The following is a 23,796-nucleotide window of genomic DNA, read 5'->3' on the forward strand; positions in this document are numbered from 1 at the left end:
AAAAAATGAAGTCAGACAAGTATGGGAAATTGTATGCAGCACAGTAGGGCAAAATCTGAAAAACAAGTATTATGATCAAAAAAATATTGGATGAGCCTAATTGCAAGCAGAGTTAGCTATACCACCAGCAACAATACATAATCTGCAGATAGCTACAGAACAACTTGGGGATGCACATCCAGGCTAGAAAATGTCAAAAATAACGACTAGTTGCAACGTAAAGTACAACTCGCCATTGTGTGAAAACGTAAAGCTTTTCTTTTAAGATAGGATTTCTGCATCAGGGATTGCTTCTTGAACTAAAGGGCAATGTCTAACATTCGCCCTCCCGCCCTTAAATTTTAACTCATGTATTCGCTCCTCCAGTCTAAGGAAAGCCTGCATCTCAATCCTCTTGCTCCCATGAGTGAGATACAGCTGACACGATTTTCATAGCGTGTGTCTTTTTTTTTTTTTTTTTTTTTTTTTTTTTTTTTTTTTTTTTTTTTTTTTTCCGGAGGCAAAGAAAGGAAATAAGACTGTATGCCCCCGCCTCGCTTCCCCGTTTTCGTGAATATGGGTAAGCCGTAAGAGGGCTGACTGCTCCGGTCCCGCCTGGGAGCGGGGTTCCTCCAAGGACGGACAGCGAAGGGCCACAGCCAAAGTCTCTGGCTGCGAGGGCGAAGGACTTTGTTTTTCGCTTCCCCTTTCTCGGCGGCGCAGGCTGCGAGCGGGGCGGCTGCCATTGTCCCCGCGCCCGCCGAGCGGCAGCGCCGAGGGGCGGCAGCGCCGAGGGGCGGCGGCGGCCCCGGACAGAGCCGCGCTGCCGCCGGCCCGGCCTCCCCCCGCCCGCGGCCCGGCCGCTGCCGCCGTGCCCGGGGGCAGGGGGGAGTGACTTGTGCCTCCCCCTGCCTCCTCCCCGTCCAGCCCTCCTCTGGGTAGAAGGGGAGGAGGAGGAGGAGGAGGAGGGCGAGCGGTGGGAGGGTCTCCATTGAAATAAACAAGCAGGCAGTTATTAAAAAGGAACATGGCGGCCGCAGCCCCAGCTTCAGCTTCATCTTACAAAGCGAAGGTCAGCGCCGGCGGCAGCGGCGGGAGACGGCACTGACCCCGGTAACGGCTCCGGCGCGGCGGGGGGTGTGCCCGGGCCCCCCGCGCCTGCCCGGCCGCCCCGCGTAGCGCCGGGGGGACGCCCGCGGCCGCGCCGGTGCGCGGAGGGGCGGCGTTGGCGGGCGGCACCGCGGCCGCGGCGAGGCGGCTTCCCCCGCGCCGGCGGCGGGGGGAGCGGGGCGGGGGCTGCGGCCCCTCCGCGGGGAGCCGAGGGACCGCGGGGCCGCCCCTTGCCGGGGCATCGTGCTCGCACCCCCCGGCCCGGCGGTGGGGGGTGGGCGCGCGGGGTTACTTCGCCGGGACGTCCCCCTGTTTCGGCGAGGGAGGAGGGGGGGACGCGGCACCCCACCCTGCCGGGCCGAGGGGCCGGTTTCCTGCTCCCAGGCCAGGCGGAGGTCGGGTGCCGCCTCTCCGCGCCCCTGGCTGGGGGGGAAGAGTGCGAGGAACCGGGAAGGCGAGGGGCTGATCTGGGGGTCAGCGCCTGCCGTGGCCGGGCCGGGGGAGGATGGGGCAGCGGGGAGCGATTTTGAAGGGACTGTTCAGGACGTTCCCCCTCACCCCCAGCACGCAGCGATAGCGAAACTTGAGGGAGGGTCTCTCCCCGGTGACAAAAGGGGTGATTTGGGGAGCAGAGCGGCGCACGCCGCCTCCTCCTCCCCGGCTGACAAGGACTCGGTGCGCAGCGGCGCGGGCCGCTCCGCGCTCCGGCCGCCCCCCTTCCGCGCCGGGCAGGGACCGCGCCGCCCGGCGCCCTCTCCCCTTCCCCCTGCGCAGGGCGCCTCGCCGCCGCTCCGCGCTCCCAGGGGACGCGAGGGGAAGGAGGGGGCGAGGCGGGCAACTTCTCTAACTTTCTGCGCGGGGGCTGAGCCTGCCCGTGCGCGCCGCGCAGCGCCGGGCCGGGCCGCGGGGGCGGGCGGCGGGGCGTCGCAGCTGCGTGCGAGCGCAGCCCGGGGCGCCCGGCCGCCGCCTCCCCGCGGCCCGGGGAGGGGAGGGGTGGGGGCCCGGCCGCCGCAGTGCCGTGTGTCTGCGTGTGTGCGCGGGGCGGGGAGCGGCGGCAGGAGGAGGGGAGAGAGCAGAGCCGCCGGCCGGGCGCGGGGCCGGGGTCCCTGGGCGGCTGCCGCTCCGCTGCGCTCCGCTCGCTCCCGATCCCCGCAGCGGGCGGCGGCTGCGGGCGGGGCGCTGCGCGGCCCGCGGAGCCCCACGCGTGCGGCGCGGGGGAGGGGGCGGAGGGCGGCGCGCGGCCCCTCCCGCCTCCGCGGGGGGCGGTGTGTGCGCCGCCGCGGGCACCGCGCGGCTCGCGGGCTGCGGGCGAGGCGTAACCGGAGCCGCGTCCTCGCCTCCCTCGCTCCTTCGCCGCCGCTTGGGCCCGAGCGTTCCCCCGGCTCGGGCACCGCGCGCGGCTCCTGCCCGAGAGGGGCATTCGAGCCGTGTAGTTGGTGGGAGATCCGCCCGAGAGCCTGGCAGAAAAAGGTGGAGGGGAGGGAAATAAAAAAATAAAGGCAAGGAGGTTGCTGATAGTCACCGGGAAGTCGTGATATCTGTATATCTTGATATGTACTTAGTTTGAGTTAGCCTGTATACTTCGGTCTGAATTGTGTGTATGTGGGACACTGTGTAAATAAATATACTGGTAATTTAGCCGGGAGAGTCTCCTTGTGAAAGGAGAACAGCTTGCTTGTTCCATAATAATAAATTGTTTTTATATTTCTTTCTTTCTTTCTTTTTTTCTTTTTTCCTTTTTTTTTCTTTTTTTCTTTTTTTTTTTTTTTTTCTTAGAGTAGTAAGAAGCAGGTGAATAGGCTTTAGAACTCAACCCCATAATGTTTAAGTATAATTTGAGCTAAGCATATAGTGCCTGGATATGGCAGTAAGAGCAGAGCTCTATTGCCACTGTAAATAAGTAAGCATTTAAGACTGCCAGTCTTTGTACTTAAAGCATTTTTTTCGTTGTTGTTCTGCCATTGTGGCTGAAGGCAGTCATTTGGATTTTATCCCTTTGGGTTTTTTTTATGTACTGAACTATGAAAACAACTGTAGTCAGTTAATTTCCTGGCTGCTTATAACCCAGTGGCAGTGTTGGGCCACCTGGTGGGCTCCTCTCATGGGGTAATCCTCTGTCCCTGCCCAAGGGAAGGGAGCTGCTGGTCCACTGTGTTGGATGCTCTCTGAGAAGTGACCATGTTGTGTGTAATTTTTAATGCCATACTGAAACTATTATGCCCCAAAGCAGAGATCTTGTTTATTTAAACACAGCTTAGTGTGGAAGGAAACTGGTTGTTTTATCACACTTGGTGCCTCCTTCTTTTTTCCAGAACACTTATGTCAGCAGTGGTGTGACAAATAGGATATACCAGGTTTGCACGTATTTCCACTTACAGGCATGTGTGCAGGTGTGTGTGGACACTCATGCATTTGTATCCCTTACTTTTGCCTTTGTGGTAAAGGCTCTTTGGGGACTGGACATAGAAGTTGGCTCTGTTGTGTCATATGAGATAAGGAAAGTTGTCAACTGCCCCCAAATGGTTAATCCATAAGTGTGAGAAGCTTAATGTTCATAGGAAATCTTGATTATCTGCAGTCCTGAAGAAAATACTTTGCCATGGACTCAACCCTCAAAAACATTGAGTACAACTTTAAGAAGGAGGGTTCATCTTTTTTAACATCACACAATGTTTTGAAGAATCACGTTATTTTTAGTATGTTTTTATCTCGATGGGCATTATGCAATAAATGCATGTCAAACGTGCTGCAATCGCCTCATCTTTTTAGTCACAGTACTCTTTTTATTTCACATAAAACCTGCAGATGTCTCAATTTTTTATTTTCTCAGGCTTGTGGTCTTCACTAGGGAGAGAATCCATGTGTGATGTGGTTCTTCAGTATCTCTGCAATGTCTGAAGGCACTTCTTTACTAAGTGTGTAAATTCCTCGTTGTGTGTCCTGGTGGTGTCAGTGCTAAATTTGAGACTCAAGATATTTGAGGAAGGAATACTTTATTCCCATCAAGAATGGTACTTTTGGAATCAGTTTAAGTTTTTTAACTGGATTTGTCTTATTTGAGAGAGAAAATAGAGGTTATTTCTGGTGGAAACACTAGAAAATATAAGGGATTTATTCACATATACTGTAGTGTATTGCATTAAACTGAGACTGAAGTCAAAATAAATTACTTAAGAATAATGTTCATGTTTTTATAATCATCTAGGGTGTAGCTTGCTCATTAGAAGGCTGAAGGGCTCTGTTGAAAGAGGCATGTAAACCGTCTGTAGTGTTGGCATTCCCAACTTTTCCCTCTGTCCTCCAAAAAACCAGTAAGAGCTAGCCCATCTGCAGGGAGCCCAGATTTTGCAGCAGGAAGAACAAAGTCAGTGAGCGAGCCAGCTGCTTCTACAATGCCCACTGTCTTCTGCTCCTTGCCTTTGTTGCTGATGTCACCGTCTCATTGGCAAAATCTGGGCTTCTGCGCTCAGCTGGAGTTTCTCTAGCACCTGACACCAGAATTGCAGAGGCTTAAGAGGTCTAAGCCTTGAGGATGCTGTCAGTTCATTTGAAAGAAAAAGACGAACCAAAGACTGCTACCAAATTTAAATATAAACGTAACTCTCTTTGTCTGCCGAGCACTGATAGATTTGCATTGGAGAAAGGGAACACTGAACTACAACTGTTCTTACCATGTTCTGTTCTTTGTACATATTTGCTGTGGCTGGCCTCTCTAAACAATGCAGTTTGCATGCAAGTAGGTATATTTAACAAATTCCACACATTTCTTCAGTAGTCTGATAGGCATTAAAATGCTCAATATTCATTTATTTCCATGTTTGGCTTTAGAGGTCAGAGGTTAAATGTGTTGTTACTGTATATACTCTGCTGTGTGACACAGCATTTTAAACTAAGAACAGAGTAACATAGATAATTACTTTATAGAAGGCATATAACAGCATCCATTCATCCACCCATTTTCTGCTGTTAGTTAACTTAGTTACAGACAGCTTCTCTGGCAGGATCCCCTATTTTTATTTTTAAATGAGGTGAAGTTCACTGCACTACTTTATTTTGGTTAGTTGTTAAAACATTCTTATACTTCTGGCAGCAGATAATGACAAATTCTTCGATGTAATGTTGGGAGCAAGGGAGGCGGAGAGGGAGAAACAGGGAGGGAGAGGAGGGGAAAAAACCCTTCTGAGCATATGGAGACATCCAGAAAAAGATGTGCATCGTCAGCTGTGATTCCATTGTGTGCTTGCAGACAGGATCTGAGCTCTTCTTCTCTTGGGAATTTAAACCTTACAGAAGTATTCTTTGGCTTTTACCCGTCAGGATAATGGAGCTGAGATAACATATATTTCATGTATTTATTATAGATAATATTTTGATAATATTTTATGATTTCAGGGAATAAAATACAGTTGCCAGGATTCCTGCTCTGTGTTGGAATAGCATTTTAAACAGCCATATGTATTGCTGAAATGGTAACTTTGAGTAGTAAGAATAATTTCTAATATTGCATCAGTGGTTACATACGAAGGCATCTTACCAGTTCTACAGTTAGTAGTTTGTCAGCAGTATTTACATTATGCAAACACTCCCTATTTTAATGATTCAGTAGTGTAGCCTTTTCAAAACATACCAAGTAGAAATCTGACATGAGAAATGACAGGTTGTATAGTTTAATCAATTTAGGATACAGAATTAGGAGGAAAAAAAAAAAGAAGACCAAAAACCCAGGGAATTTTTTAGACAGTTTCAAGACAAAGCAATTTTGTCAGTGTTGTGAGTATTTAGAGATAGCATTTATATGATGGAAAAATGAGTGGAAGAAATTAATTTTCTTTCATTCAGTCCTGCATTTACCTATTACCTAGAGCAGCCTTTCCTGAGCATCTGGAATACTTTTGCTGATTTTATACAATTATTTTGAGTTGATGAGTAGTTTGAAAAATAGATGTTGAATGTGGTAGATTTGCTGCACTGCGTTTTGTAACTGTTTATGATTTTTCAATTTTTTCTGTGGAAATTGCACGTTATTCAAATTAAAGACTAATGGAAATTTTATTTAAGAGTTTTATGGATATATAATGGAAACAATTCCTATGGAAAATGTATCGTCATTGGGTGCTTGACATCTTGAAGTTTGAAATTGGCTCATTAATTTAAATGTCTGAAGCTATACCACAACATATTAACAATATGCACATTTTTTTTCTTCTGCAGCTTCGTCATTATGCTCCTCCAAGTCTTGCATTTCCTTAAATGGCTTCCATAACAATCTCCCATTAATACAGTTACTGACAGATATTATTTTTCCTTTGGTCTCATTTTAGCAGTTACAACTGATAGTAATTCTCACTCTTTCTGCGAGTGTGCTCCCATTACTTAGTTAGCTTCAGAACCTTCTTTGGAATGTGCATTTGCTTTTTGCAGCTAAGATGCAGTGTCCTCAGTAAATCCTATTTGCATTTTTCTCTTTGTTTTTAGACTGCAAGAAGTTATTTTCTGTTTGGAAAGGAGAACTTGTATTTTGCTAGAATGGTCCCCATTACATGGACACCTTTATTGGATTAATGAATGGGCAGAGAGTATAGACGAGAAATTAATTAAAATATCTACCGGATGTGTTGATTTATCCATAAATCTTAGGTAGTATGGATCACATGAGCTTCTATGAGGGGACATAGTGAGAATATATATCTGCTGTAGTGTTGACTGAGAGTTGCTATTTTGATGCTTTTTTAGTGAGCTATGTAAGACATATTGTTGCTCTTGGGTAGGATTTATAGTGGGCATATCACAATTGGCTGCTTTATTGGCTGCCTCAGTGGAGAAGCCTGGGATTGAAGAATGGGCATGGAAAGTGAAAGAACATTTTGCTTGTTAAGTCAGAATTATTATGGAATTTTACTCTTACTCTGCCTATGCTGTAATTCATCTGTGTGTGAACAGCTTTAGTTTTTCATTGCTGTCAGTATTGATCTCTAATGAGCCTGGCCCATGGATTTTGAAGAAAATCACTCCAATTAAAAACAATGCAGTTTGTCACCTATTTGTACCTCATGGATTATATAGGAGATACTAAACTGCGTTTAAAAAGAAAACTTCTTGAGAATAGAGGAAAGTCTGCCTGTGAATAAATTTGAGAGTATGTACTGACACTTTTATTACACATATTTTTATGAACTTACAAATTCATCATATGCCTGTGTGATGGAACTAGAAATTAATTAAAAAATCTAAATAACCAAAGGAAGCCAAACACTAAGAAAACCCAAGGGCGTAAGTTTTAAGACTTATGATCTGAGAGTTCCAAGTATCATCGGGGCTACAGTGGAGATTATTTTTCTTCATTCTGCTTACACTGCTTTGAGTTCACAAAGTAGCTCTTCAACCTTTCTCTTTACTCTTTCAAAATTACTGTCAGGACTTGCTGACCAATTACTTACATATTCTGAGTACATGTGATTATTGGTAACTAATTTCACTTGCTATTCTCACTCAGATATATATCTTGGTCCCCAGATACACGAACAATGTCTTTGTCCTGTTCTATCCATTTTCTGAAATAGATTCTTTGTGAAGGAATATTGAATGTATAGAAATAAATAAATAAATTCCCGTTTTCAATTACATTCTCAAGGAGAAATGCTCTTCTTCCAGTCTAAATCTTTGTATTTTTTCCAAAATTAAAATTTACAGCTAGAAGTGTACTATTTTCTTTAAATGAGTCCAGAAGAATTGTCATTATCTTGGGTGCAAAAAAAAAAAAAAAAAAAACTTGTTGATACTTTACAGGCTATAAAATGTAACTCTAATAGCATAGTTTAAAGGTTTTTATTTTAATTGCTTGCCAATTTTTGTTGGCATTTGCAGTGCAAACATACTTTTGCTTGTTTTGCTGGATTTTTTTAAGTGTTACTTTGAAACAAAGATACTGAATTTTTCATGAGGCCTCAAAATATTTTCTTGCCACAGTTCTGTGTGAAGCTAGTGATAACTGCATGATGGTGAGATCATTTGTGGCTCATTTTCATCCTAGTTTAGGAATGATGGAACCTGAAGACTGGATGTAGATGAGAAAAGCCTCGCTGAGCTCACCAAGTTCATGCTCACTGAGCTTGCATGCTGTGGATGATCTCTTCCAAGTATGACTGAAAGTGGCAGTTCTCACTCCCTTTCACCTTAACTATAGTTTGGAGCATTGATGTTTGTTTTGTTCACAAGGAAGTTTTTATGGGCCAAGGAGGGAAACACATCTCAGGTACCTGGAATAGAGACCAGAAAGGAATTAAGTGACTGCACAGATGAAAATAAAGATGTTAGGTGTTCTGAAGTCAGAAGACAGTGTGGTATTCTGTTCCATATCAGTTGTTTTTAGTTGAGGTTTTTTGACCTTTAAAACAGTTTTCTTTTACTCTTTGTGGAATGGAGAATTGGATGGTGGTGGAAAATGGCAGGTGTGGCTGTGGTGTATTCCATTTTTATATTGTAAGTGATGTTGATAATTTGTGTGTTGTTTGAGGCAGTGACCTGCTCTTCATGTGGACCTTTGTGCACCACTGTTAAGAGTTATGCCACTGTGAGACTCAGCTTCATGCAGGAGTAGTTCCCTTGAGTTCTGGGGGTCATCCCTAGAAGCTTCTGATTCCTGTGGGATTGGGTGCAAATTTGCATAGGCATAGGTGGTAGTTGGCTTGCTTTTCTTCAGCCTCCAGAATGGGGTTGAGAAGGGAAGACAAAGGACTGACAGATAATTTGATTGTCCATAACTTCGTGTTCATCACTTCTTCACTGACAGTCTAGTTTAGTTAGAGAAACGTATCAGAAATGTACTAGATAATAGATCTATTCAGGTACATGAGCCTGTTGCTGGTTGCTTTATAATTCAAGAGTTTTTTTTGGGAAGAGAGAGCTTGTTAGTCATGTTTTTCTGTTTCAAAAGTAGTGCTTCTACTGTGCAGCTGTAATGCATTGTCTTTGTTTTCAAACAATATTATTGTTAAACATTTTATGAATGGAACATATGAAAATCAGCAAAACTTGTCCTTTCCAGTGTGGCCTTGTGGACACTACTGTAATGGTCAGGAGCCACATGGCTTGTGTACTGACTCCTTGAGCAGCTGTATTGGAGTCCACAGAGACCAGAGGCGCGATGCAAAAATAATGGGAAAAAAGCAGGAAAATAAAAGTGAGCAGCCACATCAGTTGTCAAGAAGTAAAATGGTAGTAGAGTACTCATTCAGGTGAAAGGCAGGAGCTGAGTGGGAAATGCTCCTGTGTGCACAGGCAGTTTCCTGTTTACTGCTCCCTGGGGGAAGAGGTCTCCCCACCGTAGGCTGGGGCTGCAGCCCCCATCTGCTGCTGAGACTGTGACTTCTCTGTGGTGTCTCTCTGAACTGCCAAAAAAGCTAGTAGTTTACTTAAAATTTTATTTCAAGATAAGATGTTCTTTTCTGTCAACAAGGACCTACTCAAAGCCCTGAGTTTGTGATCCACAGAGCTTGTGTGCTTTTTGGACATTCCCAAGGAAATAATGTAGTCTTATCTTCTGTGTGTATATTTTATATAAGAATACTTCTTTGTTAGTGGTGCCCCTAAATAGTCTGTTACTGTTGTGGTATCCTGTCTGTGACTGAAGGAACTTATGCAGAGTTTGTTTAGAGAAGGTTTCTGTAAGATGGCAGAAATGACAAAGAAAGATGTTGATTCTGAATTCTCTTACTCTGTGTTGTGTGTTGGAATTTTTTGCTGATGACTCTTGTCGTGCATCTTTCATTTTATTTGTGTTCTCATTTGCTTTATGTTCTGCCTTTTTCTTTGTCAGAATAGGAAAGTAGAAAACTCTTCTTTGGTAGTTTGCTTGGATACATTTGACATAAAGTACAGTTTGACCTGCAAACAGAAAATCAGGTATAATATTTGTGTGGGCAGTGGCACACTTCTCCTTTGAAGAAATTATTTTGCTGTGCCTCTGTTCTGTGGGACTTTTTACTGCTTTATGGGGCTCCATACGAGTGAAGGGCTCTCTGTTCACTGATGCTTGTCACTTGGGTCAGGAGTATTTTAAGTGGAGGCTGAGACAAGAAACATGCTTCTGTACATGCAACTTATAATAATGGTTGAAATTACACTAGTTTCTCCTTTTTAGAGATTTGAAACTAAAGTGCTATCAAATCAAGCAGTCAACCAAAAAAGGAACCAAGCACTTTCAGAGTTCTCACAGATTCTTTAGTGGAAATAGAGGCTGCGTACTGTGTAAGTTAATGTAAACATTTCAGCTGCTATCACAGAGAATTTGCAGTAGGCAGCAGGTAGAAAGGAAGTTGTGTGACTGGAGTGATTGTGCAACTGGAAGGGGATTGTAGTTATGTCTGGAAAAGCAGATAATGCTCTGCAAAGTTTGTGTTTCCCTCACTGTGTTATGCTTAAAACAGCAATGGGCTAAACATAAATTTTTTGTTTTTCTATGCCCATCTCAAAAAAAAAACCAAACCCTTACTAATAATTTTTTCTCAAATTTGTTCCTAGCGTGCTTGAGATGTATCTGAGTAGTGAGGCCCCCTGCATACACAGCTCCTAGAAATCATTGTCTGCATCGCTGAGTCTTGGTGAGTTGTCTATATCCTATTGCATTTAATTGGATTGTGTTGCACTTTTATCTTCTTCACTGGGGAGTTTGATTCCAGATGTCTTAAATTGATTGTGGGAAACAGCAGAAGAAACCTTGGTTTTAAGTAACATGGGATACTGTACCCTGAGTGGAAATACTAACATTTTAGGAACTTTGAAAATAGTGGTGAGACTGGTTATGGGAGCAGAGGGTCCTTGCTTTGGTGCCAGGACCAGGAATGGAACTTTCTGCTGAGAAAGAATATCACCTGTTGATCCCTTCAGCCTTTCTCATTAGGTTTGGTATTTTATACTGTAACTAAGGAATTGACATTTTTCAGATGTGCTGATTATGGTCTCTCTTATGGCAAAGGTTGAATATGAAATAATACAAGCTTTTCCATCCAACTCTGTGCACTAAGAAATTACTTAAATTGAGGGTTGAAATTGGTATAATGACACTGATGACTTAAACTGCTTGTTGCTCAAGAATTACTGTCTGATGACTCCATCAGGCAGTGCTGTGCCTGTTTAGCTCTGCTCTCAAGAAGGGATAATACCACTGAGAATTAGAAAAAGAGACCCCTGCGGATTGTTTAAATGCAGACTAATAATAGTTTGGTAGTGCAGTGAAAGTAAGTAGAATATAAATGCTGTGGTTTTATTTTTGGTATGTTTGATATATCGCTATATTCACTCAGTATAAATCTTTTACAACAAATATGCATTTGAGATTTTATGTGAGAACCTTTTCAGTGTACTCATGAATAAATGTTGTCTTTTAACACGTAGAGTGACTTATTAAGGTCAGAAATATGTATTTTTGAGGCTTGTACACTAAATATAGAGGTGGGAAATGAGCCTGCTGAAAGAGTTTTTAGTTGTTTGGGGGATGACTGTTTATAAAATGCCAACCAAATATGGGTAAAATTATGTATGCCCACATAAAGTATCATTTCCTCTTTTGTTTATTATGTTCAGCAGTTTTTGCAAACTAACAATGCTTTTGTTTTAACTTTCCTAATTTTCTAGCATCAGTGAATGAGGAAACAGGTTAAGCAGTTTTCCAGTGCTTTTTTTCTGTCTTTTCCCTTTTCAGTCCAGATAAAACACTCTGGAGTTCATTCTGTTCAATGAAGTTTATAATTCTGGTTAATAATTTGTTTTTGTTCTATATTAACTTGAAAATGCTTAGCCACAGAGATGTTATTACTTATTTACACTTATTACTTACACCATATTAATTGTTATTTATTTACACTACTTATCTGGACTGCATAATCATAATATGCTTGTGCAGGTTTTCTCAATAATAATCTGCTTTTGTAGTCATTTAAGCAAGTGAAAAAAATGCAAAGACTCTAAAATATTGTTTTCCTTGTGAATAACACTCAGAATGAGTTAGGTATATGTAATAAAGAGAAAAATGTCACTGACAGGATTCTCTATAGAGAACATGAAATTTTGTTGTCAAGTTGATAGTATGTTTGTTTTCAGTTGTCTCAGTTTTAATTTTTGACTGAAATCTAAATGCATTAAGGAAATATTAAAATAAAAAGCAATTTCCATATAATTGCTTGGGTTTTTTTCCTAATTAATTTATGTGGAGAGAAAAAAAACCCTGTATTTTCTTAGTGTTGCTGCATTCTGCACCAAAAATATAGATTTGTCTGATACAGTGATAGAAAATAATCTGGTAACTTTACAGATGCTGACCAAAACACAGTTGCTGTGTTTAGGAAGTTCAAGACCTTTAATAAGAGCAAATATGACATGAATATTTGTATATGAAGTCTATGGTAATGACATTGAGGAATAAACCACCACCAGTAAAAATGGCTGTCATGAAAGGATTTACAGGGCAAAGATGAAGCAGAGGTAGTTTTCACTCAAAATATCCTTTTGCTTTAAAGTGTGTTGTTATCTCTGTGTTCCTATTATAGACAGTTCAGCAAAAGTAGGCTCCATAAGCTAAGGAATAGTTTAAAATTTTGGTTCCATTGAATCCTTGGAAATTTTTCTATTGATTTCTGAGTGTCCAGGGCTGCAGTCATTTTATTTGACATACTTGCATGTTCAACTTCTCTGTTGCAAGATAAAGAGCTGTAGCTGTTTATTTTAACCAGTATACCCATCTGAAATTATACTAATGTTGAAATGTCATTTTATACATCAGTTGGAGTGTCATTTAAGAAATCCTGACCTTGGCTTTTGACTAGTGTTGTTTGTGGAATTATAGATGTTGGTTTTGACTATGCTGTGAGACTACCACGACTCTGACTGAAATTGTGCACATTCAGCTTGTCTACCACTGTATCAAGTTTTTTGGAAAATGAAGGTACTAGTTAAAGCTTATTTGGCCTATTTTTCATGTTAGTTGAGGTAGTAGAAAGCAAGCTGCTGTGTGCTAATAAAAAAGGAGTTGCAATTAGAATGATGATAAGTTTAGACTTGCAAAAAAACCCAAACAGATAATAAATCTGTTTTAATTTCCAGTCTAAAAGTTACCAGTCAGAAAACATTTTTTTAAATCTGTTTCTCTTTTTATTGTGAAGTGGTATGCTTTGTAAGGAACATTTCTCAGCAAAAAGAACATAGATTAGAGAAATCTCAGTTTTCTGTCACTCTTGATCTGAAGAGTCTGTTTCCATCTAACTTTGTAGTGATTTCATGGTCGTTTGTGTTGTAGTTAGTGTCAAGTGTGATAGAAAATATTTGTGTGTGTATTTATTCTGAGTTATAGTGCTCGTTGTTTACAGCTGTAGTAGATACAGAAAATTCTGACAAATGTCTCATTTTTGACTGTGTTCTCCTAATACATGTTTGTGGAAAGGGAATGCTGTCAGAAAAGAAAGTGCAGTGCTGAAAATAAAACTGCTTTATATCGAAACAAGTTTTAAGAGCCTTGGGTATTAATTTAAGGATGCAAATGAGGAACTTACCGTAGATTCCAAGTACCAAATCTGAATAGGGCAGAGTTCACTTCTGTGAGCTTGCAGAGCAGGGCTGCAATGATGCTTACCTAGAACTCTGGAGTCAGTTCAGAGCACCCTAATTCCCACAGAAGCTGTGTTTCTGAAATAGCTGAAATAAAATACAGGTATGTGTATGTAATCTTTAATGAATCTGGTCTTCTCAGTGATACTTAATCTACATTGAATTGGTTTGTGATAAATAAAGGGAGTGTTTTCATTGCTAGACCTCAAAACCATGGAGTTGTGTTTTGCATGAAATGTGGTAAGATTATTCTGTGTTCAGTCACAGTAGTGACATTAGTTAACATGAATTGCTTATGAAGATGCTTGTAAAAGTGGATGCTTGATTATGGTGAATTTAATGTAATCAGCATTAAAATGATACTCCTAATCTGAGAGTGAAGTTCTGTGTGGGTGGTACAATGAGAACTGAAGTATTAGGAAATGAGCATCTATTGAGATTTATACAATTGCACCCTAAAAGCTTTTTTCTCCTAAAATTGGAGCTGGGAGTTTATGAAAAACATTAGTTTGTGGAAAAGTTGAAATTTACACAAATGCAGTATATTGCATTTCTTTCCTTTAATTTTTATGAAAATCTAGAGCACTGCAGAGAGAAATCTTACTCTTGCAACTAGCAGAACTAGATTTGTTAGTAGTGGAAGTACTTTTAAAGTATTTTTGTAGTTTTGAGGCCACAATGTTCAAATTAATTGTAAAGCTGAATTAAACTATTCTTATATATGTAAAACTCATTAACTACTGTAAATGGATTTAAATGGAGTGCTCTGTCAGTGAACTTTTTGCTGCATTGATGGAACCAAACTTAATATATATCCAGGACTGTTGAAAATGCTCATTCAATTGATTGAAGCTTGCCTTTTGTATGTAGTTATATCCTGGAAGATTATTTTGAACATTGCAGTTTCAGTGAGATAAATAAAAAATACTTAGGAAATGGGATTGCTAACTTGATTTTATTCACTTCTTAAATATTGGTTTTGACTTTGTAATGGACTTTGCTAAGATTTTTCATTTCTTACCTTGATAGGAACCTTTTTATATGGACAAAGTTATACTGTATTAGCATTAGCAGAAGAAATAGCTGTCATTATCACTGTGGAAAATCAATGTATATTTTTTATATAGATTGATGACATTGTATCACCAGTATTGGAGCCTAGGAATTCTAGAGGGGTCAAGAACAGGACAACTGAGCACTTGCATCATCAAAGAAGATGAGATGCATTTACTTGGGCAGATTTTCCTCTGGGCCTGCCTTTAGTCCCTGAATTGGGAAGAGTGAAATATTTACACAGCCTGGCTCTTGACAGTAAATAGTATTAATTAAATACAGGGCTTGAAAATGACACTGGTATTTCAGATGAAGGCCAGTAGATTTTGCCTTGGCTTTCTGGAAATTGAATTCCAGTAGTCTGTTTATTTGACAGCATTATAGTACAATACTTTGAGGTTCATGGATATTTGTGTACATTAAAGTGGGTGAATTTTTTTAATACCACAGTGTGGGGATGTTAGACTCAGAAGACTTATCTCCTGTAATGGTAAGGAATTTTGTAGATGATTATAATAAAAAGTGTTGTGCAATGTGCTTTTCTGTGATTAATTTGCTTTTATATTAACTGGACTGGCAAGAAATTACAGGTTTTCTTTTTAAAACAAACTTTGGATGTTGAAAAATTCAGATGAAAGGTCCTAGATCAGTCACAGAAGTTCAGTTTTATGAAAATGATTTAGAAATATTGGTGAGTATTACAGTATCATGGTGCAGAGCTCTAACTATTCAAATATGTTACAGAAGCCTCCTCTAGTCATCTCACCACAACCAAAAAAGTGTGCTGACCCTCTTCTGTACACAATATTTTCCACTGTGTAAATGTGTTGCTAAAACTCTGTTTGCAACTGTGGACATGATAAATGAAGAATATACTCTGATCTCCTATTCTAGCATCTGTTTTTATGGTCCAGATTCTTGCCTTTTTTTCATTATCAGTACTTTTCTTCCTTCAGTACTCCCAAATCAATAAACTACAGCATTCTCTATACACCAAACTCTGTATTTTTCAAATGACAGCAATAGGCAAACTAGGAATATTTAAAATTAGAACTAAGAAAAGAATTAGTTTTATAGCTGCATTGCAATTTCGTTTTTCCTAGAGGGAAGCTATAGTAGTGTCAGGAGGAATTAAAATGTTTCTTTTCACGTTTTTTTCAGCATGTTTTTCTTAGCTTATATTTGAATGTTCTCACTTAAACTTTAAAACATTATCCTTATGAGTAACACATAGAATTGAAGAACCCTTTTTACCTTGAATTGCTTTGTCCTTCAATCTCTAGGTACTTATTTTACTGCTTTCAGAGAGTGAGATATCCCCTATATTTCTTTCTTCAGATTGTGAGCTTGAAACTACTGTGTGGTGACACAGTTTAATAGTATTTTAAAATGGGATAAAACCATCAACATTTCTTTAAAAGTAGGTGGCCAGCACATGAAATTTCACTTGGGTTAATTTTTATGGCCTTTCAGTTTTCAGTTGTGGTTTTTTGCTTGGCTTCTCTTCACAGATCCTGGTTAACTGTGTTTTTATTGCATAGTCCTGCTGAACAGACTCATGTAAAACTTTTTCTGTCTCAAGTTACAGTATGTAATTTCCAGAATATATCCTGTGGTGGAATAGGGTTTATCTGCAGCTGATGGTACATGGAGCTTGATGCACGCCTACTAATGTTTAAAATATTCCTTGTCCCTGACTGTGATTTTAGTCTTTTGTTCCTCATGAGCTTACTCTTTTGTTGATATCCATGTTCTAGGCTCTTGATCAGCTGTATTGGGTTTGCATGGCCAAGCTTTGGTAACGGGTAGATTCTTTGAGAAACTGCCAGAAGCTTCCTCCTTGCCCAGCAGGGCCAGTCCCTGGCAATGCTGAAGATGGACCTGCTGCTGGTCAAGGCTGGACTAATTAGGAATGGTGGTAATGCCTCTGAGATAACACTGAAGAAGGAAAAAAAGTCCTTGTGCAGTTGTAGCTGTAGGCAGGCAAGAGCAGGGTGGGAATATGAGAGGAACAAGTGTGCAGACACCAAGGTCAGTGCAGAAGGAGGGGCAGGAGGTGCTCCAGGCACCAGAGCTGGGATTGCTCTGCAGCCTGTGGTGATGGCCATGGTGAAGCAGCTGTGCCCCTGCAGCACATGGGCATCCACAGGGGATGCAGAGATCTGCCTGCAGCCTGTGGAGGAACCCCACACTGCAGCAGGTGGATGCCTGAGAGGAGGCTGAGACCCTCTGGGAGGCCCATGCTGGAGCAGGGTCCTGGCAGGGACCTGCAGATCTATGGAGAGAGGAGCCCGTGCTAGAGCAGGATTTTGGTAGGACTTGTGACTCTGTGGAGGACCCACAGGGGAACAGCCTGTCCTTGAAGGACTGTGCCCCATGGAAGAGTCACACTGCAGCGGTTTGGGGACGACTGTTGCCCATGGGATGGACTCAGATTGCATCACAATGGGTGATGACCTGAGCATAATCCCCATTTCCTCTCTTCCTGCACTGATGGGGAAGAAGGTAGAGCTGGGAAGGAAGAAGGGGTGAGGGGAAGGTGTTTCTAAGGTTTTATTTTACTTTTCTTTATCCTTCTCCCAAACTCAAAACTACCTCAAACCAGGCCATCTTATATGAGATATCACCTGTTATTCCACCACTGTCACACCCCAACCATATACCACCACTGCTATAGATCACAGGCTATGTGCCACAATGGTTAAATAGATTTGTTCTATTAATTCTCAACCTTAGTTGATTAGTGCCAAATATGCTTTGCATATAGTACATATGTTTCACGATAGTATGTATTTATTTTTGAATACAGGCATGGAACCATGCATATGGTGCTCTGGTCCTGTTTTAGATACTGTGGGCACTTAAAGAAAAAAACCCTAACAGCCTGCTGCTGCTGAACTTGATTCCAGTAACAGTACTTATCAAAGTTGCCTCTCACTTACTCGTCCTCTTATTTGCTTCATCATTCAGTTTCTGAGCTATTTCCTTCCGCCCCCAGCTTCCAGGAAAATTGTTTTGTGGTCTTCTGATACAATCTCATAACGCTTTGGGATAGTCCCATGTTTTGTGTCAGGACAACTTGATCCATGGTTGTGAGACTCTTTCTAGAGAGTTAGACTTACTTGTGTGTGTGTATGTGTATTTTGAGGGGGAATTGCTTACTGAAAATTTATTTTTGGGTAGCTTAAAGCTGTTAATGAGTTGGCTGGAATTTCATAAGCAGCTTCATTGAGGAAGGGGTGAAAAGTCCCTGCTAATCAGAAATGCTATAATGGCTCACTTAGGAAATTCTGAAATGCAAAGTTTTGGATTTCAGGGCTAGAGTCACAGCAAGACTTGACAGTCAGGAAGCCACAGGGAAGCCACCTGTGTGGCTGTAGGTACAGCTCTGAGCGGGGGCTGCTGCAGGGTGCAGGGCCACCATTCAGTGACACAGCCTGTGTCCTGGGCAGAGGGACAGCTGATGGTCAGATGGCTCCCTGCTTCCTGGCCTCTGGTCTCACTCCCTGGCTGCTCCTGGGCCCAGGGTGGCCCTGCCTCTCCCCATTGTGCCAGGCTGGGGACAGGCAGGTTGCCAGTGTTTTGCAGCTGTGGCCGAGTGTCACCAGTGTCACCTGGCATGACGGCAGGAGCTGTGCGTGCAAACGCACCGGCAGGGCTGGACTTGGGGGATACACCCATCTTTGCTGAAGCAGGGAGAGGCTGGAGGGTGGATAGCAGCATGACTGCCTTCTGAACGCTGGGATATGGGTGCACTGCAAGATGGAGGAGGGCATCACACTGCTCCTGATGCAGGGCAGAGGCTTGCTTTTGGGTCTCCTGCCTCTTAGGAGATGGCTGCTGCCTCTGGGCTGCTCAGTGTTTCTGAGCAGAGCTCTGCTGCCGCTGGAATAGCTCTGCTTTTTTATTGGTGTGTAAATACTTCGTCAGAGAACTGATTTTCCTACATTGGAAGGGAACATCCTATCTGTTTCGTGTGTCCTACAGTAAAGGACAGTAGTTTCTTCTCTTGCCTACTTTTATAGATGTAATTTATTTATCTGCTACCCATAAGGTTTTCTTCTCAGACAAGGTACTGCAAAGGAAGCTAAGGTATACATTCACAGATATATTTAGCAATCACATCCCCTTGTGGATGTTCTTAGTGCTTTGAATAGCTTACCCTACTTCAACATGAAGAAACTATCTGAAACAAGGGCATTTTTCCTGGTGAATTGACTATTGCACAACTTGTAATAGTTTTAAAATATGTGTTTTTCCTGTTCAGTGGCTGAAATAAAAAATTAATTCTAGGCACAGCTCTGTTCCTTGTATCAGATGTATCATTGTCCATAATTAAATGGATGCATTTGACTACAAAGATGTAATATAATTAAACTTTCACGTGGTTGCCACTGCATGTGCCATCTTTTCTTTCCAAATCTGTTGCTAAGGTCAATGTGAGGTATTTTCTCCTGTAAAACTGGTGAATTTTTGAAAACCCGAAAAGATCAAAATGAGACCTATTTAGGTATCTCAGACCAATTGAGAAGTAAAAATGGGAACTATATATAAAGTGTCTGGCAATGGTAGAATTGAACTCTTAAAAATTTAAACCCTCTAAGGGAGTACTTTGTGTTATGGTGGGATGGGTCATAATCTGTAACTTTTCTTGCTGTTGACATGATTTGGAGACTGTTCTTACTGTTCTGATTTTGTAGAAATATTGCTGTATAAGCACAGTGGTAACTTCTTCATAAATGAGCTGTACTCAGTTCTGTTACACTTGTGTAAATAATTTTTACTCAAGTTGTTGCGGAAGCTGAGAAAGGACGACAGTGAACCTGCCCTTAGAATTTCCTCGGGGGAGTAGGGACTTTTTTTAAGAGACAAGATTCTGAGAAGGGAAATAAGATTTCTTGCAGAAAGTTTGAGCTAACTGGCAGTACAGGAAAAATGAAAACGTAAACTCCAATATTGGGTCAAACCTGCTTCTTCTAATATTTCACTTGCATTAGCTGAATGTAAAAACAACATTGTGTATTATTGGTCTTTAACTGATTTTGCTTACCACTGGCAGGGAAGGAAGTCAGTAAAAGGGAACTGGTATTTTCTTACACAGACTTACATCTTGAGGAGGAGAATAAATTAATGTAACTTGGCTTTCTCTGAGCGTGCATATCTGCAACAACATGAGAATTTTTATTGCATATTTTAATAATTAAATATGTGTGGTGCTTTCATGTATGGTTTTTTCTTTGTTGTAATTTGAACAGGTTGCAGTATCAGTTTTTAGTTCTGTCTTGTTGATTTGTTTAGGATACAGATGATACCAACCACTCTAAGGCCATGCCATTGACAGGTTCTGTGGATCTTGCTGTGCTAAATTTCTGCTGTTGTGTTGAAGAGGCACCAAAATTATTTATTTAGGCTGGCTTAGGGTCAGCTACAAAAATTGAACATATTTTTGCCTTAGAAAACTTTTTTTTGGTTGTTTTTTATTCAACCAATAGTTTACATAAGGTGGCAGGAACATATGTTAGAATTTGGGCACTTGAAATATTTGCCCCTGCAAGTGATTGAAATTTCCCTATAATCATACCCATGAGGATGAACTTGGATAGGTAACAACAGGGAGAGAGCTAGACCTTGTGCTAGAGAGCCAGGTTTGCCAGAAGTGCAGTAAACAAATCTCTTGAGCTTAAGTTCCTCATTTTCTTAGCTGTAAAATGGGGCCAATCCTTATTATTTTCTCCAGATGTGAAATTCAGATTCATTGGCATTTGTGGATTGTGTTGAGAAAATAAGTATATTTATGTATTTAATTTCATAAAATGTAAATAAAATGCCTGCTTCTCTCTACCAGTGTGAACTAATACTGAAATTGTAAAAAAATGCTGGAGAGAACTTGCCTATTAAAACATTGAAGCAGTGGCCTTTTGCTATTTTATTAAACAAGAATCAACCTAGATTGTTTTGAGTTAGCAGTATTTTTGTCTGCTTTTGTTATGAGATAAAACACCAAGTATTGACTTAACTTCACATTTCACAGGAGAAGAATTAAAAATTATCCCTGTGAAGAGTGACTATGGAGTTACTCTTTGAAATTCTAATTTAACACTTCAGTAATGGGTCAAGCCTGCTCTGAATCCTCTGTGGGATTATTTGATTTGCTGTCTGGTTAACCTCAAGGAAAATGGGATGTCTTTAAATTACTAGAGGTGCTAGCTATCACCTTATAATGGAAGCAAAAGGGAAAATTTGTTGTTTTAAATCAGGATTGTGACCTGATGACTAAGGCCTTGTATGAACGGGGCTTATTTTTAAGATCTAACTTGGGGTTGAAATTGTAGGGTGGTGACTGGGGTTTTGTTTTGTTGGTTTTGTTTTTTGTTGTTTTTTGGGGTTGGGGTTTTTTAGGGGAGGTCTTACAATTTTTTTCTGGGTTTTTTTTTTTCTTGTTTTTTTTTGTTTGGTTGGTTGGTTTTCTTAACTGACCATCTGCTTTTTAATTGGAGATTAATATAATTGAGGGGTAAGGGGGAAATGTCTTGTTTAACTGGGAGTAGTTGAGATTAAGGTTTACTATTTGTTTTGTCTTCAGTGTTATTTACACATGGTGGAGAAGTTTTTATTTTGTGTTTCTTCTATTTGGATAAATGTTTGTGCCCCAACAGGAAGAATCTGTATTTTTTTTGTAATCGGTTATGAAATTAAATTCATGTGACTGGAACTGAAGGGAGTTCTGCTTTTTATAAGTAGATAAAGAAGCAGCTTGTATATTTTGCAAGTTTATGCATGTAAAGTTTATCCTGCCAAAACATTTAAAATTAATTTGCAAATTACTGAAATAGAAGTACTCAACTGTTTTATGCTGTGTCATACATGAAGGGAGTATTTGGCAGTTATTTAGTAACTTAAATTTGGGGGAGTAAAAGAGGGGATTTCAGCTAAAAATTTATTTGCTCTACCATTTTACTTTTCACTACTTTATATTGGAAATTTGTTGCATGTTTCTGTTACTTTTTTTTTCAGCCACACTTCACCTTTGAAAGTCATATAACAAAATTAGTAATATGTCGGCAGATTGCTTATTTCTGTCTTATGAGTAAAATTGAATTTTTAAAAAATATATATAGTTTGTGATGTCATAGGATATAAATTAAGACAATGAAAAGCTTAGCATAATGCATCATTTTTAATGATGAGGAGTATTGAATGGAGACAAGCTGTGCAGTGTGCATTGCTTATACTGAGAAAATTCACAAAGTTTTTTGACATCAGTTTTGAAATGAGTCGTGGGCTCAGCTCCAGCACTGTTCTGAGTGTAGCCTGTCCTACAGAACTTTCCATTGCCAATCTGCCACACACCACGTGCCTGTATTTCACTTAAGATTTCTGATTTGAGTAACTAGGTCTTTGCATAGTTTGAATTGCATATTTAACAGAATTTACTTACTGTTGCTTCTGGGAATTTTTTGTTCTCTTTTTAAATTAATGCAACTGTATTTATTATGGTGTAATTTGATATGTATCAATTTGAAATCAATTTTAAGTTGTATTTCAATGTCTCATATCATGTTTCTGAAGTTGGTAATTGATATGGAAATTAAAGTCTTGACCAAGTCTGAGGATTTGCAATTTTGGGAGAAAATACTAGGTAAAACAGCATAATCATCAGTTTTAATCACATGTAGGGGAAGGGAATTTTTTTAGGTTATGAAATTTTTTTTTGTTCTAAGAGCTGACACATGTAACTAACATAGTGCAATAAAATTTATAAAGAGAGAAAGGACGCACGTTTATTTTACAGTGTTTCGATCAAAGGTTTGTTTACAAAAGGAAAGAAAAAAAGACCTGTCTGCTGCATTAGAATGGATGTGATGAAGTGCTAGTTGCAGCAGAAGCAGGCAGGGCTGGGCTTGCAAGCCTCTATCAGAAGAATTGCTAGCATGCACGAGCTGGGCTGCTTGTCTGCTTCAAGCTGGATGGCTTTCTGGTGATAGGAGAGGTCCTACAGCCACCCATTTGCTAGTTACTAAAAATAGTGGTGCTGGAGTAAGGGGAGTGCAGCAGCACAGCACCAGAAACCTCTGCAACCCTCCAAAATCTAAGATTTAACAAGTAAACGGTTCAGTCAAAACACACCATCTCTGTGGTAGGGAGAGTTGCAGGCCAGCTCATCTCCTGAGCCTGGCTTGGGCAGCATTCCCTGGAGGTCACTCATTTGGGCTTTTGGGGAAGAGGGTGACTTAGAGAAGCACAGGTAAAAAAGCTTTTGTTAGGGAGTGTTTTATTTGCTTCTCTTGTTTTCCCTAGGGGGGGAAATATTAACTGAAGTGTCTTAGGGGGAGTATGGGGAGTCAGTCAATGGCCAGACAGAAACTTCAAAGTATTACTGTGAAATAAAAATCCTGAGATTGAAGCTCCTATGAAGAGTGAAGAAGAGTGATTTTATTATTGACAGATGAAGTCCATCTTGATTTGTCTTCCTCTTGCTGTGAAGTGACCCTTCGGAAGGTGAAAGGTGGCTCAAGCTCTGATTAGCTGAGATTTGGAGATTTCCTGAATATAAAGTTACATGTTTTGCCAAATGATATGGCCACAAATCCTCAGGCTTTCTCTAAAATTCTGACTTTACTCAAAGAAGAAAAAAAGAATACCATGTAATAACATAATTGACACAGACTGTTTCATGTGACAGTGCTTTGGTTTTGCTAGCTACTGTTTTCTCTCCATTTTATTTTTTTAGCAGTAGATCTGTAGTTCAAGCTGTATTTCAGACGTGCCTTTTCTTCAGTATTTATGTACAAAACGCCACTAATAATAAAAGAAGAAATGCAGATTTTTCTTTTCTTTTTTTTTCAAGATTGCTTATAGCATGCACAGAGAAATGATAAATATGTTCACAATCCAAATGGAAAACTTTTTCAGTATTGTAGGTATCATTTGTCATGAAAGAACTATTCACTCAGCAAACCATTTGTGTAGGTAAGTCATAAGACATTTTCTCTTTGTGATCACAGCATTTCCCCAATGGCAACAACTGCTTTCATGTGAAACCAGTAGTAAGAACAT

At 40.8% G+C, this 23,796-nt stretch overlaps 2 protein-coding genes across 6 annotated transcripts in view; one reads left to right on the plus strand and one right to left on the minus strand.

Annotated features, from left to right (window-relative positions):
- Nucleotides 1–488: 488 nt before the first annotated feature.
- Nucleotides 489–23,796, plus strand: part of NCOA2 (nuclear receptor coactivator 2) — a 186,996-nt gene continuing 163,688 nt past the window's right edge. Inside the window, exons 1-2 of one of the 5 annotated variants that reach the window (XM_056483702.1) lie at nucleotides 489–559; nucleotides 10,609–10,688. The gene's annotated coding sequence lies outside the window, so the exon portion shown is untranslated. Of the gene's footprint in view, nucleotides 560–924; nucleotides 1,093–9,880; nucleotides 9,991–10,608; nucleotides 10,689–23,796 lie in introns of those variants that run through there. The other 4 variants (XM_056483699.1, XM_056483700.1, XM_056483704.1 and 1 more) reach the window with 4 other exon arrangements.
- LOC130248767 (basic proline-rich protein-like) lies at nucleotides 1,034–18,420 on the minus strand. Its single transcript, XM_056482775.1, has 4 exons — nucleotides 18,243–18,420; nucleotides 4,507–4,577; nucleotides 2,208–2,546; nucleotides 1,034–2,113 (listed from the first exon to the last, which is right to left on the minus strand). The coding sequence occupies exons 1-4, from the start codon at nucleotides 18,418–18,420 to the stop codon at nucleotides 1,034–1,036; spliced, it is 1,668 nt and encodes a 555-aa protein (XP_056338750.1).

The sequence above is a fragment of the Oenanthe melanoleuca genome, chromosome 2 (genome assembly GCF_029582105.1).
Source record: "Oenanthe melanoleuca isolate GR-GAL-2019-014 chromosome 2, OMel1.0, whole genome shotgun sequence".
NCBI classification, from domain to species: Eukaryota; Metazoa; Chordata; class Aves; order Passeriformes; family Muscicapidae; genus Oenanthe; species Oenanthe melanoleuca.

Bases quoted from the DNA above. Each gene is read 5' to 3' on its own strand.
- LOC130248767 (XM_056482775.1), bottom strand. From the start codon at position 18,420: ATGGGTGTATCCCCCAAGTCCAGCCCTGCCGGTGCGTTTGCACGCACA. The intron at 4,578-18,242 runs GTGAGACCAGAG...TTCTGGTGTCAG, and splicing joins GGCCCAGGAGCAGCCAGGGA to GTGCTAGAGAAACTCCAGCT. The intron at 2,114-2,207 runs GCAGCCGCCCAG...GCACACACGCAG, and splicing joins GAGCGGAGCGCAGCGGAGCG to ACACACGGCACTGCGGCGGC.